Raw genomic sequence first — 17,908 nt, 5'->3', positions numbered from 1 at the left:
TCTGCTATATTTGCTGCTTATTTATTAAATACAGGCAATTGGTTGATAAAAAAAAAATTAAAATTAAGATACAATTTATACAAAACCAAACTTAATTAAGTGGTCAAAATCATGTCTGACCCGCTCCATGTCTCTCGATATTGCGCATCCTATCCTACTCGTGCGGTTCACTTTTCATAATCAACATAAAATAAAAAATAACATTATAATATTTGAACAAATATTAAACTAAATGAGCTTATTTAATGGCTACAACACGTATAGTAGACCTAGACTCTCTATTTGTACAAATTGCTGCACATTCTTTTTATTCAGAATTTTGCACACATAAGTTGAAAGGCATTTGTTTGTGCATGCATAGCAAAACATATCTGCAACATTTATCAAGTTCACTGATAATTATGCGCGCATTTATTAATTATTATCTTAATGAATAATGAAGCAAGGATGAACCATAAACTGCGTTGTTTGTTTAGAATGAAATGGATCGCAAATAGATCCGAATGAAGAAACGTACAAAACCATAGTAGAAAATGGGTCTCGAGTGTTCCTGCAGAGAGGGGGTTCTCGCTGCAGAATCGGATCAAGACGAAGCAGCGAAGTCGCCTAACAAGGTTACGCGGCTTATGCGCATTGCAGGTTGTGGAGAGACACTGGGAAGTTCGCTTGAGTAAAAACAATAGGCTTCAGATATTCTATGTGGGGAAGGGGGATTGGTTTGTTAAACTGTTGATTGACGCCAATCGGACGTTCATGTTTTTTTCCGTTTTTTTATTTGAAAGTTAGGCTAATAAACATGTTGCATTCGGCCTGATTATGTCATTTTTTAAGTTACATAGCCTTCCTCCAGTTTTCCTCAACTTGACTAATTAAGAGGCGATATTTGACCGGCATATCATCAAAATGTCCGGAAAACGAAACCTCTGCCGGTCACTTTGACCGGCACCATTTTTTTCTAGCGGAAACTCTGCCCTAAACCCGTCACAGAAAACTTTCTGCATCAAAAAACAGGCACTTGGTGTTTTAAGCCCCCAACGGCGCCTTCCAGGCAACGAGGGGATGGGTAGGTTTAAGGTTGAGGGTAGGGTTAGCTGCCTCTAAGGAGCCATTGGGGGCTTAAAACACCATCGAGCCAAAAAACACCACTTAGTATGATTTATAAGCTGTTTTCCTCATTGGGACCAAAAAATGGAAATGGATTTTGGATATTGCCATATTTGAGGGGAAATGTTGACCCCATACTGTTAGGGTTTACCAGGACCACAAACACACACACACACACACACGTTTGACTATATTAGTGAGGACATCTCATAGACTTCAATTGTTTTATATATAATTTCTGATATAAACCCAAACCCTTCAGAAACCTGTGCAAAATATTAGATTCGAATATAAACATGATTTGGCAAATTTATAAGCCTTTTAAACTAGTGAGGTCCATTTTTAGTAGTGGGGAGATTTTTGACATCTCAAGTTTAGATAAACCTGAACACACAAACTAATCCTGCTTCCTGAGACAGAATGGAGGTGTGAGAGGAGTTTACAGGATGATCGATCTCATGAGGTTTGTTGCGATCTATTCATCAGGGTGTGGTGGTGTTCTACATTTATGTATCAGTTGACAAAACAAAAGAGTCTTATATGCGTGAGAACACACACAAGGAACTGAGAAAAATACCAATAGTGATTTTCTTGGTTTGGAATGTAAGCTTACTGTATAAAGTGGATTATGTTACCAAGCACAACATTTGAAAACTGTAAGGCAGATTAAGGTTATATGCAATCATGCAATATGTCATTTCATTCAGTTATAAAGCTTTTTAAGTGTAAAAATGTCCATGGATTTTTAAATTGTACCATGATAATACCTTGGTATTCTTTCAAGAACCTTAGAATATCATGTCAAGTCACCTTTATTTATAGCACTTTATACAATATAGATTCTTTCAAAGCAGCATCACAGTAATAAACAGGAAAAAAGCAATCAAAAATGCACACTTCAACAAATATGACATTAAAATTCTGTTCATTAAAGTTCATCAATTTTGAAATTCAGCTACAAGCAGCTCTACAGCAGAAGAATAGTATCATTTCACAGCTCAAGTCAGTTCAATGTTAATTCAGTGTCGATTCGTCAATTATGAAACAAAGTCGATTCAGCTATAAAGTAAATCCTTTAAAGCTGCCATGTAAATCCCATAGTTTATGAATATGGTAATCTTTAAACATCAAAGCACAGTGGTATTACCATCTGATACTATCACTGTACCACTCCTTTGGCAGTTAATTTCACAGCCAACATTTTTGTTTCAATCTAGGCTGTGAGTCTGTGCGCAGGGGTAAGTGTGTGCGCACCGCTGGGTTCTGTAGTCCCCGACCTGGCCGAATTGTGTCCGGGAATTCATCTCCTGTCATTCACAGCATCAGAGAAGATCCCTTCTGGTCTCGCTTCTGCTGCGTCAATGCCATCATTCTCGTGTGCATTAACATCTTCCTCTATGCTTACTATGCGTAACATGCTCACGCACATCAGTTTTTTGTCATTATAATATAAGTGCATCACCTAGAATGACTGACAAAACCTTTGGGATTTTATTTGTTACATATCCATGTTAAAATTACAATTAAATTTAGATCAGAATGACTGCAAAACAATGCAATAGCTGAATTAAGATCATCATCACAAAGAACAGTTTTTTAATAAATATATACAAATTACTTGTTGTTCAGTTACCTTTTCATATAATGCATATGTGTTAAACAATTGTACATTTACCTTTGAGAATAGGGGAAAAAATAAGTTACCATTAGTTTTCTCACAGGGCATGTTGCAAGGCAATATGCTATGCATAAAGTAAGATGTTTGATAAATATGTTCACATTAACTGGGACAAAAAAAAAAAACTCATTACTAGATACTCCCAAAGAAGTAGGTGTAAAGTTTAACTGCAGTATTTCTTCTTTGAAATAAATGAACAGTGATTAAACTGTAATGTTCTGTACAGCGCATCAATGACTGTGTAATTTGTGTCTAAATAATTATTTCAACAATAGAGTGAAACTAGCAGTATAATATATGGTTGTAAGAACAGTTTGTAAATGATTTTAAGAACAGAAAATCAGGGTGGGTTACATGAAACATTAACTTGAATATTTGTGACTGTCCATATTTAACTTTTTGGTTTTCTCTTAATTTATATTGTTTTATTGTTAATGCGCAAATGAAAAAATTGATACATTAAAATCATGAAGCAATGTGTAAACCAAGTGTGTTGGGTTTGGAGTGTTTGTGTGGGAATGAACCATAGACGTACGGATGGATGGATGGATGGATGGATGATCTAATTTAAGGGTTTAATGCTCCTTTATAGAATATAAATGTGAACGGCAAGAACAAATAATACATTTAGTAGATAAAAGTTTATTTTTTCCCTTGAGTTGAAAGGTCATAGAGACAATATCTGCTCATGAAATACATCCTTACATGTTTTACGCAATATTACACCTGATTGCTGTATTTCTACAAAACTTATACAGTTAAAATGTCTATCATGTATTCAATGCGTGCAGGCAATTTATAGGTGTAAATACGAGTCAGCAGTTTGGCTGACTCATATTTGATCACAGTACATCAGACCGTTAACATTGCAGCAAAGCTTGCTAATACTGTATATACTATTTTGCATATCAATGAACAGCAGTTGCAGCTTAAAGAGAAAAATAACTGTTTAACCTTTTATTTCACACATCATACATGCCAATGTAAATGAAATTACATTGCTTGTAATAAATAAACTGATCAGTAGAGAAAGAATTACTTAAATTATGGTCACTCCGAAAATAATATTATCTTATATTATTGCTTATTTTTATGGTCATCACGTTAACAGCATAGAATCCCAAATGTTTTCACATGGCATGGGTTGGATCCACCCATGCCATGTTTGTTTTCCATTGGAACATCAGTCAGAGGTCTTCCTGAACAGACATTTGACTGAAAACAATCAAATAACCCCCCCCTTCTCTAATAAGAAGTACAGAAATACTTCAATTAATTTAATGTAAAAAATACAAATAATTTCTGCATATCAAATACAGTTTTATAATCATCTCCAGTGGCCTATTTAACAACATAAATTCCTTTTTGTTAGTTTTATCCATGATTTGTTAAATTATGGTATTTGAAATTAAATTCGATTTTTTTATATAGTTACTAGTGGTCTTAGCTAAAATATTTAAGCACTACAGTAAAAATAAATAATATAAAATGAATAAATGAATCTATTATTTATTTTTTATATTTTTTAAGGTAAAGTGTAATTTCTGTGGCACTAAACAGAACTGTAAAAAATAAATGTAACAGGGATCCTAGACACTCCCACAATCTGCCATTGGCTGAACAAAACGATAGCCCTACCCTAGACTCACGCCATTGGTTGAGCAAATGTTTTTATAGCACCACAAAGCCACAGTGTTTACACAGAAATCAATGTACAGATTATTTAACGTTGTCTCTGAATATCATTCTAGGATTGGATTTTTTAAATCACAAAAATTGCCATGAAAGTATGTTTCTAAGAAAAAGAGAAAGAACATTTTCCAAGTATGTACAGCTTTAATATGAATGTTCACTTTAAAAGAGGGAATATATAGCAGGTGTGAAAAAATGTTGTTGTTTTTTATGTCTATCAATTATAAACATTAATTAAGTGCAATAAAACTCTCTCCATTTGAAAGGACTTGAAAGTATTTGAAAGAAGAATAGACAGGAAGCTCAGGTGAAGTCTGATCAGCGAGTAAATGTCACTCAATAGTCAACTGTTATAATCCATAAGGGTGTTACAAAACTGGTTTGTTGACAAGTTAGAACTGCTTCCTGACTTGCTAAAAATGATTTACAAAGAGATTGATGGGCAAGTGCTGACCATGACACATAAGGTTTAATTCAAACCTTAATCACCTGATACAGCAAACATTGATACATTAGACTTAGTTCACCTTCAGATTTATGGAGAGTATGTGTAATGGATTAATAAGTCTCAGGCTCTCATTCGGGTGAGTTTAGCTGTACAGGACAGTGACACGTAAAGCTAAAGTTCAGTGGTAAATTGGCTGCACATACTCTGGTGGGAAAATGCCCACTCTTCCACGGCATCGCCCCCTCCAGCACTGAGCGTCCGAACAGTCCAGCACATCAATGACATCACCGCGCAGGAAACGTAGATGGGTCGCATGATGAGATGTGAAGTCGAAGAGGGCATGGGCATGACGTGGCCTCTGAAACACACACACACACACCAGGGTGGGAATTATGTAATTTTAGGGGCAAGGCCATTTGGCCTCCACCTTTTTTTTTTTTTTTAGGGGCACCAAGGCCATATGACAGGGCACAAAGGCCATCGTACAATTCGATGGTTTTCCCATTCAGATTGATACCATAACATCCTAATTTGGAATAAGACATGGATTATGACTTTTTTAATTAAAAAAAAACATTTTTTAATGAGAGAGAGAGAGCGCCATTACATCCAGAAGGTATACACCCTCACACAACAATAGAAACAACATAAATGCCAATAAAAGCATTCAGAAACAACACAAATGCCAATAAAAGCATTCAGAAACAACACAAATGCCAATAAATTAATAATTTCCTGCATTGTCGAACGCTCTTCTTCATGCGTTTCAAATATGGACTATAATGTTCAGTAGAGCGCCCTCAGGCTGCTGGTATGAATTGAAACAGCACATCAGTATACAGCACTCATAATGATTACATCGACGCATTTGGCTATAAATTCAATAAAATATTATTCCTGTCAATAGAAATCTGATGTAAACTGAGAATATATCAATATTTCTCCAAATCTGCACACTTTTGAGCTAAGAGCCGTGAGGGACGTTGTTTTGTGAATCGCTTTCATGACGACAGCACAGGAGTTTTTTTATGAATGGGAGCGTCTGACGCTCATAATTCATATTAAAGGTATCGACTCATTTTTGCATTTCATAACTCCTGACACAAATTAAGACATAACTGTCAATATAAATTTCTCAGAATACAATAGTGGTCAAATACTGAAACGTGAGTCTTATATCTTTTTAATGATGTAAGTTATAGTTTGTCAAGGTAATAACATTAAATCTTATAGTAACTTTGAACTATTAAAAAAAAAAAACGCTTCAGTGCGCCGACGCCGTTACCTCTGGAACCTTGCATAGGGCCCTTTTCTGAAAAGGGCACTTATCTAAGTTACTAGCAAATAGATTTTGATATTTTTAGGTCAAACCGTTCTTGTCTGTCAGTCATATAATGCAGGTCTATGGTCACGGTCTCAAAGAGCAGCCATCCACAGAGTCCAAATTAAAACAATTCCCCATCGTAAGTACACATTGATGGCCTAAGACACGAAACGAGCGGTTTGTGTGAGAAAACGAACAGTATTTATATCGTTTTTACCTCTTATAACACAGCGACGTCCAAGTGATCTGAGGGCGCCCGCGCTTCCTGCTGTGTGACGTGTGCGCAGACTGGTGCATAGATAGACATATAGATTTCGCCTTGGCTACGGCAGTTCATGAACGAATGCCGTAGCCAAGGCGAAATCTAGTGTATATATCTATGCACCAGTGTAGACAACAGAGTGTCGTTCTTCTGTTGGTGCTGACGTTACATGCTTTTTGCACTGCTGTTTTGATGCGTGAGATCATCGATGTGATTATGACACTGCACCTGCGCGAATCCACAAACTAATTGAAGTTCAGAGACTACTTGGGTGGAACTTGGACAGGGCCAGGGCACACAGGCCACTGTGGCCGTACGATGATTTTTTTTTCACGGGGCATGAAGGCCAAAGTGTAGGGCAACGGCGGCCATGGCCGCGTGGCCGCGGTATAATTCCCACCCTGACACACACACATAAAATTACGGGAAATGCATTGCAATTATGAGAAAAAAAGTCACATTTATGAAAATCATGCCACAATTGTGAGATATAAAGTCACAACTGTCAGTAATAAAGAAATAATATCAACATTTTGGAGGAATAAAGTTGCAATTAGGAGAAAGAAGTCTCACAATTATGAAAAACATGCCTAAATTGTTGCCATAGTCACAACTATGAGAAAAAATTGCACTTACAAAAAGTCTTAAAATGATGAGAAAGTCAATTGTGAGATATAAAGTCACAACTGTGAGAAATAACGTTGCAATTAGAGTAGCAAAATAAATTCAATTTAAATTTATGAGAAAGTTGCAATTGTAAGATATTTTCAGAATGATGAGAAACAAATCTCACGATTATGAGAGAAAGTTGCCACAGTTGTGAGATATAAAGTTATGTCAGGAATAGTCACAAATGTGATAAAGTCACAGTTGGAAGAAATAAAATAGAAATTTAGGACAGTCACAATTACATAAAAATGAATTACAACTGTGAGAAATAGCTGCCACAATTGTAAGATATAAAGTTGCAATTTATGAGAAATAATAAATAAAAAAACAACCTCTGAAGTTCAAAAGGATTCCCATAGAAAATCAGCAATGATATTGATAAAGGAGGGGTCACATTTGGCTCTACGCATGCCTCGTAAGAGCTTGTAACAGGATATGATGTCACGCTCAAGCTAAAGAGGTTTGCATTGAGCCAAGAGATCAAAGTTTGACTTAACATCCTCTATTGGGCAAACCTCCTTTCGCTCTGCAAATTTGCAGATCAGAGTTCACCAGAGTTGAACTTTGGCACCTCAGTAAGGCTCTTACAGCTAATGATCCCTCGGGCTCTTGCAGGAAGACGGTCCTCTCTTTGGCAATGCTGTTGATTCTGTAGAAGTCCACCAGCTGGTTGAGGGAGCTGAAGACTTCATCCCATATGAAGTACTGCCCTAATCCATCCTTCAAAACCCGAAAGTGCTGCACATGGTCCCCGTAACTAGAGAGAGAGAGGGTTGTTTACCTTCTAGATTAATGGGTAGATCTTGCCTGGTCTTCCCAGTTTATTAAATCTGAACATAAGAGTGTTTGATCAAAGGTTTTGCCCAATAAATCACAGTTTGACATTTCAGCTCTCAGCAAGTTTTTGAATCACAATGATTCAGAAGAAGCATGGTGTTAATAACTATAATCAAATTAGGCTCTGAACAAGTCTGTGCTTATTCTCCTGCAGATACATTACAGTATTCCTCTCAGATAAAATGCTCATTACAGTACATTCAACAGCGTACTAATAAATACACTATCCCCCAGTTTCACAGACAAGGCCTAAGCTTAGTCCTGGACTAAAATGCATGTGTTTTAACTGTGTTTTAACTGAAAGCAACTTGTCAGTGCCATTGTTTTGTCTCAAGATGCACACCAGTAATGTTTTTTTTCTAAAGCATGTTTATAAAAGCAACTTAAACGTATCAATTAACTAAAGCCTAATCCTGGCTTAAAGGCAGGCTAAATGATTTGTTCCAAAAATAATTTTTGTTATGCTGGTTGAAAGTCTCTTCACATCCTGATAGCAATCACTAAGTTAAGTGGTATAAAGATATTTATATATATATATATATATGAAGAGTTCAGATGCAAAAGCCTCTAAGTGCCATCTGAAATTTTCTTCTAGAATGATCATTTTTATAAAGCTTGTATATTTAAGTTAAGTAATTTCACTTAAATGACAATTAATAGGTAATTTGCATTGCCATTTAAGTGAAATTATTGGGGAAAAAAAGATCATTCTAGAAGAAAATTTCAGATGGCACTTAGAGGCTTTTGCATCTCATCTGTGGAAGGCGCAGGACCATGCCATTCGGTCCAAATGCAATGATACAATGTCCTACCTGCCTGTCAACTTATGTATTTCCATACATCCATGCACCTGCTCACGCAGACATCACACGTCATCAGAGTGTTTCATGCTATGCAGAGTTAGACAGACGTCAGTCACTGAGCACCGCAAACGAATCAGCAGCCACCTTTTACAGTTCCTCCTGATCCAAAACAATGAGCTAACTACTGTAATTTGGAAGACATGGAAACCTGTGACGTTATACTCAACGCGGTTTGTGACTCGAATGCATGCGTTTCAATGGCAACACTATCAACGCCGAAATGAATCTGTAGCAGTCAGGTGGTTCAGGTCAGTGCTCTATGTTCATTATTATTGTAATGTTATGTGCTTTGAGACATGAGGTAGTTTAACACTGTCCCTCGTGATAATTTTATTTGCTCCCTGCTGTACTTTGTACTCGTATTTTGGAGGAGATGTGGCTTTGGAGATGCTCTGAAGGGAGGATGGGATATGCTTTCAAAAATAGCTCGCTATTGCCTCTCCGAAAATTGCCTACCCTACCTTTAATCTAAGCCTTGTCTGTGAAACCAGGCCTAAAAATCAAACAATAATCCACTCAAAATGCAACAATACAATATCAAGTAAGTATGTGAAAAAAAGTATATTTTGTAACTGTACATGTGTTAATTGTTTTTCAAAAACATATTTATTATCAATAATTGTTCCTCAATTACTCTTCAGTGCAAATGGAATTTAATTGCTGAAATCAATCAATCTATCTTTCAGTCTATATTCTAAAATATTATTTATTTTTATTTAATTTTAGAATGTATAATTATTTATTTATTTATTTCAATTCATTTTGATCACTTGCATTTTAATTTATTTGATATATATATATATATATATATATATATGTTTTGCGTTTCACAACCCTTTTAAATTTGTAAGTCTTTAAGAAATATATAAATGTATCTTATTTTGAATACATTTGTTGTAAATAATTCTTATTTGAACACATGCTCTTAATTGTTTGTGGTTTACTGAGAAACATGCAGACACTGACGCACACCCTGCGCCTGCAGCATGTGTCTTTAATTACCTGGTGGCTCCACCCTACCACACCTGCCCTTAACCTGTGTGGGTGTTACTCACACACACATACACAGATGCATATCAGTCCACGCAATCCTGCATGGATCACTCTGCTTGTTCAGACAGAAATGGTGACAGAATGAGGAACTGCCTCTGGGATGTGTGTGTGTGTGTGTGTGTGTGTGTGTGTGCGTGCGTGCGTGCGTGCGTGAGTGAGAGAGAGAGAGAGAGAGAGAGAAAGAGAGAGAGAGAGAGAGAGAGAGAGAATGAGAGAGAGAGAGAGAGAATGAGAGAGAGTTGTTCTAAAGATCATCAAAACAACAGGGCATGTTTAGGGAGAGTAAGAAATTATAAGTCATTATAATCGCAGTCATTACATATGACCCAACATTAACACAGACACACATTAACAATTCTTAGACACAAGCTCCAACATAAACTGTCTCGCATTAATTTTCTGGTATTTGTGCTTTCTGTTTACATTAAGCTTTTATTGTGATTGGCCCAAAACAATACAACTGACACGTTTTGTCATTCTTTATCTATAGGTTCGTAGTCGTGAGATTTTTTTACTGTTTTTGAAAGTCTCTTATGCTCATCAAGGCTGTTTTTATTTGATCAAAAATACAGTAAAAACATATATATATTTTGAAATATTAATACAATTTAAAATAACTATTTTCAATTGTAATATATTTTAAAATAATAATAAAAAATCCTCTGATGGCAAAGCTGAATTTTCAGCATCATTACTCCAGTCTTCAGTGTCACATGATCCTTCAGAAATCATTCTAATATGCTGATTTATTATAAATGTTGGAAACAGTTTTGCTGCTTAATATCAACTGTAATACTTTTTTTTCATACTTGAGCAGCACAACTTTTTCCAACTTTGATAATAACCGAGTATCTAATCAGCCTATTAGAATGATTTCTGAAGGATCATGTGACAATAATGGCTGATGAAAATTCAGCTTTTCATCACAGAAATAATTTATTATATTTTAAAGTATATTAAAATAGAAAACTATTACTTTAAATTGTAATAATATTTGTTTCCCTGTATTTTTGATCAAATAAGGCTTGATGAAATAGCAAAAACATTAAAAATAGCAATGTGTCCAAACTTTTGACCGGTACTATATGCATGTTTGTATGTGTGTATAGTTCAGTTCATTCCTGAACGATGACTAGTCAATACAGCATTCCAGCTGTGCTAAATTACACAATAATTTAACAACTATACCACAAAACAGCTGTTCATCAGCTACTGAGCACATTGCCTGGGGGTCCATGAGGTAGTCCAGGAGGTCTGTCGACATATATAAACATTTTCTTAAATGTCATGACTTTTCTGACTATTTAAACAAACATTTGCAAATGATATGCATGCACTCTAAGAAAAAAATGGTACAAAATCTGTCACTGGGGAGGAACCTTTTAAAATGGTTAAAATGTACCATTTTAGGTACTAATATAATCACTTTAGGTACCAATATGTACCTGAGGTACTGTATATGAGGTACTATTAGGTACAAAGGTGTAGCTTTTGAAAGGGTCCTCACCCAGTGGCAGCTTTTGTACCTTTTTTCTAAGAGTGTGTTAAGCATTCATATTAGGTAGAGTTCCTAAACTAAAGGTTACTAAATGTCACTGTATAGGTCTGTAAAGGTTGATTTACCTCAAAATATAAATGATTATTATTACTATATCGTTCTGTCTTTCCCTCTCTTTTCTTCCTTGCTTTCTCCCTCCCTCTCCATCACACACATGTGTAAACACACAGAAACATCTGTGCTGGCCTCAGGTACTCAAGCTTGTTAAGAGGCACTATGCTGATAATATGTGACTAGACTGGATTCATTGTGCTGCAATTGTGTTGCAACTATCCCTCGATTTCTCTTTCAATTTCCTTCTCTTAGTCTCAGTAGAATTTGACGTTTTGGGTCAGGCCTTTAGAGGTGTAAAGCAAAGTGATCTAAAAATAATCCATGCATGTCCACCTTCTTTCCAACGCATGCCAACTTATTCAACAGAATTCTACCATGAGCTGTGAGCTGTAAACAGCAAAATAGCAAACCATGACCATTTAAAGATCCAATCAATTCCCCATGGACAAAATCAAACCCTTCCCTACATTTTTTTTTCTTGTTCATGAAGCCGTTTCACTCGGATATACGTCACAATAGGGAAGAAAAGACTCTACATTTCTGTTTCATGCCGACTTTAATAGGCTCTTTTGAATTGGGCAAGTAACCACAAGAACATCCTAGCATTAATCACCAGTAAATCACCAGAACATCTACTGTAGCAAATCACAAGTGACCACCAGAACATCTAGCAATCTGAACTGTGTATACATGCAGTACACGGATACATCACTTGTATGTGTTATGTATGCATGTATAACACACAGTGTTATAAAAAAGTACTTTTTGCTTGGCATATTTAAAAGGTTTCCGTTTCCACCAAGAGAACTCTGAACTGTTTAAATAGGTTCTGGAGTGCTGGGAGCAAAAGGATTACATCACAGCAAAACGCTACCATGCACTCCACTCTAATTAGAGTGTATTAATGAAGAGCCAGATACGGTAACAAGGACACACATTAACACACACGCATATGCAAGCACACTCATGTCGGCTGTAAACATCAGCACATGCAGGGGATAATAATATCAAGCCTTTATATGAAGTGTACATGTGTGTGGTAGAGGCGAGCGGTGAATGTAGGTTTCATTTGTAGGGTGTATCTGACCTGACAGACACAGAGAACTCTCCTGGTGTGCTCTCGCTCTCCCTAATGAGAAACGCTCCACACTCCAGCGGTCTCAGACGGTTTTCTGCAGCCTGCCGTGATATTCCACCCACAAACCACCTGCAAAATACAAGCTCATCTGTCACAATACACCGTATTGTATATTTATAAACTGAAAGGGGACTACTGGTATAGTAGTTTACTTAAAAAGTGGGTTCTTTGATCAGGTAAAAAAAAAGAAATTCAAAAAAAGATATTTTTGTATTTGTGTATTTTTTACAAAGATGATTATTGTAGTACAGCTTTGAAGAAGAGAACAGAAGCAATTCAATATTTTAAGTTAAGCCAGATTTTTTTTAGCTAAAAAAATGGCCTACACAGAAAAATGTACTTGTGGTTCAACCTCAGTCTACCTCTTCCCAGCATGCATCAGGCTATGAATAATTAATATGGTCGCACCATTTGCCAGTTTTTATTTTTTATTTTGTTGTCACATGTGTATGTTATTGTCTTGTGATGTCAGGTTGAGTTTATTCCTCTTACAATGATCAGTTGATTTTGTGTGTGTTTTTTTGTCTCAAGCACTTTGCTCTCCATGTACATTTTGCATTTTTTTGACTTTTTAAATTGCATTTAAGAAGAACATTTTATCAGTTCATGCATTCTCTGGGAATTTAACCAATGACTTACGACATGCTCTGTTTGATCTATAGAAATGCCAAATTATTATTACAATTATGGTAACTTTTTGAAATTTCAGTAAATATATATACAGTAGGCTATATATACAGTATGTATATATACTATATATATATATACTGTATATATATATATATTTTTATTTATTTTTATTTATTTTTATTTCCAGAACAATTTGTTCACAAAATTCCATCAGTGTTAGGAAGAGTATATGCATTGTTTTCATCATGTTTTCAGATTTTTAGAAATGTGAGTGTTTGCATGATATAGGGTAGGGTGAAACAACATGTTTCACTGTGCGAAAGTGTTCTGTCGTTTTTGCTTAAGTAACTTATTGCATTGACCGTAAGCCGATGTTTGATCTCATTCAGTCCTCTTTTTCATTACGATCATGAATATTAACTGACTCATCCTTTCAGTTCAAAATGACTGTTCGGTTCTCAGTCATAAACTGCTGTGTTCAGGTCAAGCCACAGCATGTTTGAAGGGCTTTGGTCTGGTCTTTGATTTTTGCTAATCCTCACTGTCTCACAAGAATCTCAATCATCCACATCATGGTAAAACTGCAGGGTAAGGAAGTCCTTATCTAGCAATGTCCTTACCTAGCAGTTTCAGTAATAGTCACACCATCGGGAAGGCCACACCCACAGCAATTAGTAAATGGTATGACACAGTGAGGTGTAATGCTGGGAAATCCCTACATTTGTACAGAGGAAGCTACTTCTTCGAAAACCTTTTTTTCTAGTGTGGATGAATCAGATTAATTGTAAAAAATATATAATCCTACACCCAACCCTAAAGCTTCCGGCTGTGCATCCAACAGCACCATTCCAAGGTCGGGACTGATGCAATTGTCATCCACCTTGTACATCACAAATACAACATTCAGAACCAGAAACAACACCTATCAAATACCTTCTGGAGCACAAACTACTAGCGAAATCAGGACTAAAAGAAATTACCCTTACTTGTGGTGCATCTCAATCAGCTTCATATTCAGAAGTCAGTGCATTGAGCAGGAAGTCTGTCTTTTTAAGGGCTGTCTCAATCTCAAAATCTTTCCAGAGCACAGAAATGTTCACTTCCTAAAAAGATCCACAATACACCTTGAAAACCATTGAGCATCACTGCTCACTAACGGAAGTTAACTGAAGTGTGAAACATAAACCACTAGAAACTCTTCTAAATGTCCAACATAACTGAACATTAAACACTAACATGGTTTTCCCTTTACTGAATAACACATAAAATATCACTTAGATCCACAGCCCAGTTTCTAGTTGTCAACAAAAATGACTTACGTGGATTAAGTAAACTTCAGTTTTAAATGTAGGCCTATTAGGTGGATTGAATTAATTTGTGACAAATCGTGTTACTTTAGCTCATTTTAATTAATTAAACTGAACAAGACTATAACTACATCATTTATTTATATTAATTATGAGTTACAAGAACAGAACAGAAGATGACTGCAAAGGTTTCCCAAAACATCTTGATGAATTTTGTCATTCACAGATAAACTCACACGTTAAATTAGATTGACTTTGGTCACGTGATACTTACGTGTGAGGTCTTACATTGATATAGTTCTTCGGTACATAGCCCCGCCTACCCAACAGCTCAGCTGTGTACCAGTTTGGATCGTCGTCCATGTTTGTCACCTAAAATAAGCATAAGATCAATGTTCAGATGTCCACTATCTGCTTAGGTTAGAGAATAACTATTTGCTTAGTGGAAATTTAAACGACTTTTCAAGTATCATGTAACTATGTAACAGCCCCAGATAACAAATTTGGTAATAAAAAAATAACAAATTTGCAAAACAATGCAAATGACCTGTTTTCCGCTTAAGTTCAAATAACGCATAAACAAATGACTGACTGGTGTAGTATTTTACTGACTAGTTTAACATACAGTCTACCCTGAGACATGTTTACAATTTTCCCTAATAGATTTCGAATTATAAAGTAGACAATGGCCTGGTTTCACAGACAAGGCTTAGATTAAGCCATGATTAGGCCTTACTTCAATTAGGACATTTAGTCCATCAAGTAGTTTTTTTTTAACATGACTTAGAATTTTTTTTTACTGGTGTGCATCTTGAGACAAAACAATGGCAGTGACATATTTTAAGATATGCCAGTGCAAGTTGTTCAGTTAAAAGTGCTAAAATATGCATTTTAGTCTGAGACTAGGCTTAAGCCTTGTCTGTGAAACCGGGGGAAAGAATTATCTTGCACTGTACCCTCCCACAATCTGCCCAGCTACATAAACCACAACCCATTCATTCAGATATCCAATCTGAAATAGATGCTAGAACACTGATGCACACACTGATCAAGTCTTTTCTGCAAAGGTTCAGCATGCAGACTATAATCCTCGTAGTATCATACTAGTGTTCACAGTGAACTACTGCATGCACACACACGCACACATACACACTCAGACTCACCTTCAGGATGTCACCCTTCTGGAAACTGAGTTCATCACATTCACTCGCTCTGAAACTGTAAAGAGCCTCAGCCTCCATTGAAGAAAGAACAGAAGAGAAAATAACAGGCAGTGAAGTGGAGATGAGACCAGGATGAAGACAAGAAAGAGGAAAGAGAAAAAAAGGATGGGTAAGGATGAGCACAAATGGAAAAAGATGAAAAAAATTCTTAAAAAGGATGGAGTATGGAGATGTAGAATGGAGAGGGTGAATGAGAAGAATAATCGGTAGAAGGACGATGAGTACAGCCTTCAGCGCAGAAAAACTGGAGCGACAAAAACATTGAGTGAAAAACTGAGGAAGCACAATGTTGGTAGAGAAACAGAGAGAATATGTGTGTCTGCCAGTACAGCTGTGCAGCGGAGGGGGAAGGAGAGAGAGAGAAAGTGAGTGAGAGAAAAGAAAAAAGAGAAAATTAAAGAGAGCAGAAAAGCAGTGACCAGATCAGAACATCACATGCTTTTGATTCAATTCTTCAAATGGCCGAGATATAATGAAATATAATGCACTACAAAAAATGTACATAGCCTACAGTCACAAATTAAGACACACTTGAGTGAATTTATATTTGTTCTTATGTTGGCTTGACAAATACTATTTAAGCTTCTTTTTCTTCATCATCATCATCATCATCATCGTCATCGGAGACTAAATTTAGTTAGTATCTCTTCCTATAGCTTTAAAGCTACACCCACCAAACTCAGGTCAGACCTTCAGACTGTTCTGACTCGGGTTGCTATATCTTTTCTAACTGATTGAATTTAGGTTTTCGGCAATCAATACTATGAAAAATCCCATAGAATTTCATTGAGGGGATCAAAATGTTTATACTCTAATAGAGTAGCTTCATCCACCAAGTATCTATCACTTGCAAAACCTAGCAACTAGGACATGCTAAAACATGCTAGCAACATGCTAATTCAGTCAAGCAATGTGCTAAGACATGCTAGCAACATGCTAATTCATGCTAACAACATGTTAAAACATACTAGCAACATGATAATGCATGTTAGCAATGTAAACATGCTGGCAACATGCTAAATCATGCAAGCAATGTGCTAAAACATGTTAGCAACATGCTAATTCTAACAGAATGATAAATCATGTTAGCAACATGCTAAAACTTGTTAACAACATGTTAATTCATGCTAGCAATGTGCCAAGACATTCAAAACATGTTAAACCACGCTAGTAACGAGCTATTGTTATTCTTATTATTATAATTAATAGGACCATAGTTGATGTGATTCATATTCATAATTTAAAAAAAATATTAAAATATGTTTACATGATTTTTTTTACCCTATTTACTTTTTTTAGCATGCATTACTAGTCTTGTGGTGAACAATTAATCCGTACAAGTTAATACACAGAAATAATTTGCTTGTCATGGTAATCTTTAATCAAAATCTGAGCATTTGCTTCCGCTCTGGAACGGCGTTTCTTCTCTGATGACGTCATTTTGACGGCTTGGGTTGAATATCCTTAACCAACCGTCAGTTTTCCATGAGTAAGGGATGGAGAGGAGGTGCACTGAAGTAAAACCCTGCCCTCTATTTAATATTTCGTTTCACTTGGAAATACGTCACAACACTGGAGAAAAGTCGTTTGCAACTTCCAGTTCACTTGGACTTTAAATTTATGAATACGAATCACATGAACTAAATGTTCCCTCATTCCATGACGATTTATACAAAATGTTTTATTAAACTCTGGATTGTTTTACTCATTTAAAATTCTTAATTCATAATATGAATAATATGTTAGGATTATTCAATTCAATTTGATGGAATTTTACTATACAATTACTTAAATTACAATTACTTAAATTACAATTACTTAATTTCCGCATACTTCCATTTGTGTTACTAAAATAGTCTACAAAGATTATTTAGTATATATATACAGTGAGGAAAATAAGTATTTGAACACCCTGCTATTTTGCAAGTTCTCCCACTTAGAAATCATGGAGGGGTCTGAAATTGTCATCGTAGGTGCATGTCCACTGTGAGAGACATAATCTAAAAAAAAATAATCCAGAAATCACAATGTATGATTTTTTAAACTATTTATTTGTATGATACAGCTG

At 35.8% G+C, this 17,908-nt stretch overlaps 2 protein-coding genes across 2 annotated transcripts in view; one reads left to right on the top strand and one right to left on the bottom strand.

Annotated features, from left to right (window-relative positions):
• The window catches only part of slc5a10 (solute carrier family 5 member 10), a 28,167-nt gene extending 24,588 nt beyond the window's left edge, over nucleotides 1-3,579 (top strand). The window contains exon 15 of the mRNA XM_084105814.1: nucleotides 2,322-3,579. Within this exon, the coding sequence (XP_083961940.1) occupies nucleotides 2,322-2,518 (197 nt within the window). The 3' untranslated portion in view covers nucleotides 2,519-3,579. The remainder of the gene's footprint in view (nucleotides 1-2,321) is intronic.
• Nucleotides 3,580-3,726: 147 nt separating this feature from the next.
• On the bottom strand, nucleotides 3,727-16,274 carry grapb (GRB2 related adaptor protein b). The gene is made up of 5 exons (XM_084105813.1): nucleotides 15,781-16,274; nucleotides 14,892-14,989; nucleotides 12,630-12,749; nucleotides 7,766-7,934; nucleotides 3,727-5,280 (listed from the first exon to the last, which is right to left on the bottom strand). The coding sequence occupies exons 1-5, from the start codon at nucleotides 15,856-15,858 to the stop codon at nucleotides 5,101-5,103; spliced, it is 645 nt and encodes a 214-aa protein (XP_083961939.1). The 5' UTR covers nucleotides 15,859-16,274; the 3' UTR covers nucleotides 3,727-5,100.
• Nucleotides 16,275-17,908: the final 1,634 nt, after the last annotated feature.

Source organism: Abramis brama, assembly GCF_963993115.1.
Source record: "Abramis brama genome assembly, chromosome: 2".
In the NCBI taxonomy this organism is placed as follows: Eukaryota; Metazoa; Chordata; class Actinopteri; order Cypriniformes; family Leuciscidae; genus Abramis; species Abramis brama.
This window is presented reverse-complemented; position numbering and strand designations above follow the sequence as displayed.